Below are 3262 nucleotides of genomic sequence, written 5' to 3'. Positions count from 1 at the left end.
AATATATAGGAAAAATCTTCTTCTCAAGAACCATTGAGACAGGAAAGATGAAACTTCTGTGGAATCATCCCTAGGTAGTGTAGATTCAAGTTTGTTGAAATCATGACCCCCAGGGGTAGTGTGGGGCCATAATGGCCGATAAAAGTTTTACATAGGAATATCTAGGGAAAACTTTTAAAATCTCAAGTACTTTAAAGCCATGCTCAGTAATATTTATAGGGAATCATCCTCAGGTAGTGTAGATTGAAGTTTGTTCTAATCATGACCCCCGGGGGTTTAAAATTCAAGCCCCCTCCCCCCTTGGTAAACTTTCAGTTCTGATCTGATGTGTGCTTTTTCTTAGCCAATTGCTCAGGTGAGCGATGTGGCCCCTGGGCCTCTTGTTAAATCTTCTTTTCAAGTACTTCAAAGCCAGGATTAGTAATATTTGTATGGAATCATCCTCAGGTAATGTAGATTCTAATTTTTTCAAATTATGATCCCCTTGGGGGTTTAAATTCAAGCCCCCCCCAACTTAAATTAACTTTCAGTGCTGATCTGATATGTGTTTTTTCCTAGCTGATGTTCTCAGGTGAGCACTGTGGCCCCTGGGCCTCTTGTTTAATGACCCCACCCTATTTTTGTCTTTTCTTGATTATCTCCCCTTGGAAGGGGACCTGGCCCTTCATTTTAACAATTTAAACTCCCCTTTACCCAAGGATGCTTTTTACCAAGTTTGGTTAAATTTGGTCCATTGGTTCTTGAGAAGTCGAAAATTTGAAAAGTTTACAGACGGACGGACAGACGGACGACGGACAAAATGTGATCAGAAAAGCTCACTTGAGCCTTCGGCTCAGGTGAGCTAAAAAGGTAAAAAGAAAACACAAAAATCCTTAGTTAAGCTTTAGCGCTTTCATTTTCAATCTTCAGAAGCTTACAATTATAGTATCATAGTAACAGTGATTATGACCATATTTGGGAAACCCAAAATATGTGTCAGATCAAAAACTTAAATAGAAGTTGCACAATGGCAATATGTAATAAAGATTCTTTGAAAGATTCATCAAATTTCGTTCAGTGGTATGAGAGGAGTTGCAGATAAGAGATGGGTATTTCAAGTGTAACAGACAGACGGACGGACATCCCAATTACTATATACCCTCCTGCTTTTCAAGCGGGGGGTATAATAAATTTAAACCTAGTACACAAAACAGATATAAAAACAACTTGTAGGCAATAACATTTATAAAATAGATTTTATTCATCAAAAATGTATTACTCTTCAGTATTTATGCATATACTTTGAAAATTGCTAAAATATGATTCCATACTATATTTAAATTGGTATGCCTAATGCAACAAGATTTTTTAAATGATGATTTATAATCTTTTTTTAGGTTGGAAAGATATATCAGTGTCATGCCTGTCCGTACAAGTGTAATCGTCAAGGAAATCTTGTGAAACACATTCGCAGCATCCATAAAGAAGAGGTCTCTACTCGTGCTTCTCGACGGAAAGAGGCCATGTTGTCAGGGAAAGGCTACCATGAAGCTGTTCGTCCAGCTCCTTGGGAGGTTCAGGGCTCAGGAAAGAGCATCGAGGGGGAAAGTTCTCTCTCCAAACAAAGACATTGGACTCTGAGTAATGAGGGAGTTAACTCTGATCAGGACAGTAGGGGTTCAGATCACATGGAGGAGGAGGACAGTAGGGGTTCAGATCACATTGAGGAAGAGGATAATAGGGGTTCAGATCACATTGAGGAGGAGGACAGTAGGGGTTCAGATCACATTGAGGAGGAGGAAAGTAGGGGATCAGTTCACCCTGAGGAAGAGGATAATAGGGGGTCGGTTCACTCTGATCAGGACAGTAGGGGATCAGTTCACCCTGAGGAAGAGGATAATAGGGGGTCGGTTCACTCTGATGAGGACAGTTTTTACTGAATGGAGGGGGGTCACACTGAGTTTGGAGGCAGATGAATGTTATCAGGACAGAAGGCGAACATTTCATCCTGAGGAGGAGGACAATTCACACTGAATTCGGGGGGGGGGGGGGGGGGGGGGGGGCATTTGATCAGGGGGACATTTAGCTTCGTTCACACTAAATTAGGGAAAGGAGGTAATTTACTCTGTTAAGAACAATGACTTAATGGGAATGGGTTAGGGGGAAGGGGGTTCACTCTGAGCAGGGGATAGTTCACTCTGAGCAGGGGATAGTTCACTTTTAGCAGGGGACAGTTCACACTGAGCAGGGGACAGTTCACTCTGAGTAGGGACAGTTCACTCTGAGCAGGGTATAGTTCACTCTGAGAAGGAGATAGTTCACACTGAGCAGGGGACTGTTCACTTTTAGCAGGGGACAGTTCACTCTGAGTAGGGACAGTTCACTCTGAGCAGGGGACAGTTCACTTTTAGCAGGGGATAGTTCACTCTGAGTAGGGACAGTTCACTCTGAGCAGGGGACAGTTCACTCTGAGCAGGGGATAGCTCAGTGTGAGCAGTGAGATACATTGTCGTTCAGCTAGACAACAGGAGAATTGGTTACTCTTAGCTGATTTTTTTTAATAGTGAATACCACTATAGTGTGTAGACCTTTAGCTGTGCATCTATTGAATGAGTGCATGAAGTTTATGTATTTTCTATTGAGTATCTACTAGGTAAATTGTTTTACAGAGGCAAGCTCCTGATAGCTCAGTTTTATATTATTCTACACCTCATGGGGACTCAAAATTAGTCTTTGAGTATTGACAGTGAATAGGTATGTTTCAGAGCATATAGTACACAGTTAATTGTGATTTAAGATTATTTGGGGAACCCTTGGGTGTTACTGAAGTCTTTATATTATAACAGGAGATATAAAGACATTAATTTAAGTTGTATTATCTTTGAAAGAATGTTTGTTTTTATTCTTTTGTGTAAATAAAAATAGGTTTTTGTATAAATTGCAAGTTTTTGTTGTCTGTAAGCATTTCATTTCAGCACATTAGCAAATATAATTTTGATCAAGTGCATTTAGTCAATTGTATTTACTTGTGATTGATGAAGGGCCAAGTCCCTTTTCATGATGTTAAAGTAACTGTATTAAAAAAAAATGATGTGTCAATGAAAATAGCAGTTTGATTGAAAATATTGTCACCTCTTCACTACATGACACTTTTCCAAAGAAGAGCTATTAGTGTGTTAGATATTGTTTACATTGGCTACACAAGTTTAAACCAACAACAGTTTTGGGTCAAGAAATACAGTAACCATTTCAGCTTCAGATATGAAATATTAATTCAAGGTAA

At 39.7% G+C, this 3262-nt stretch overlaps 1 protein-coding gene across 2 annotated transcripts in view; it reads left to right on the top strand.

Annotated features, from left to right (window-relative positions):
- LOC134244908 (GDNF-inducible zinc finger protein 1-like) overlaps positions 1-2004 on the top strand; it is a 20533-nt gene extending 18529 nt beyond the window's left edge. For both annotated transcript variants that reach the window (XM_062727144.1, XM_062727143.1), the window contains one exon: positions 1377-2004. In XM_062727144.1, coding sequence (XP_062583128.1) covers positions 1377-1919 — 543 coding nt within the window. In that variant the 3' untranslated portion in view covers positions 1920-2004. The remainder of the gene's footprint in view (positions 1-1376) is intronic.
- Positions 2005-3262: the final 1258 nt, after the last annotated feature.

The sequence above is a fragment of the Saccostrea cucullata genome, unplaced genomic scaffold (genome assembly GCF_032062105.1).
Source record: "Saccostrea cucullata isolate Sc308-1 unplaced genomic scaffold, CSIRO_AGI_Scuc_v1 ctg365, whole genome shotgun sequence".
NCBI lineage: Eukaryota > Metazoa > Mollusca > Bivalvia > Ostreida > Ostreidae > Saccostrea > Saccostrea cuccullata.
Note: the sequence above shows the minus strand (reverse complement) of the source record. Positions and strands in the feature narration are given on the sequence as shown.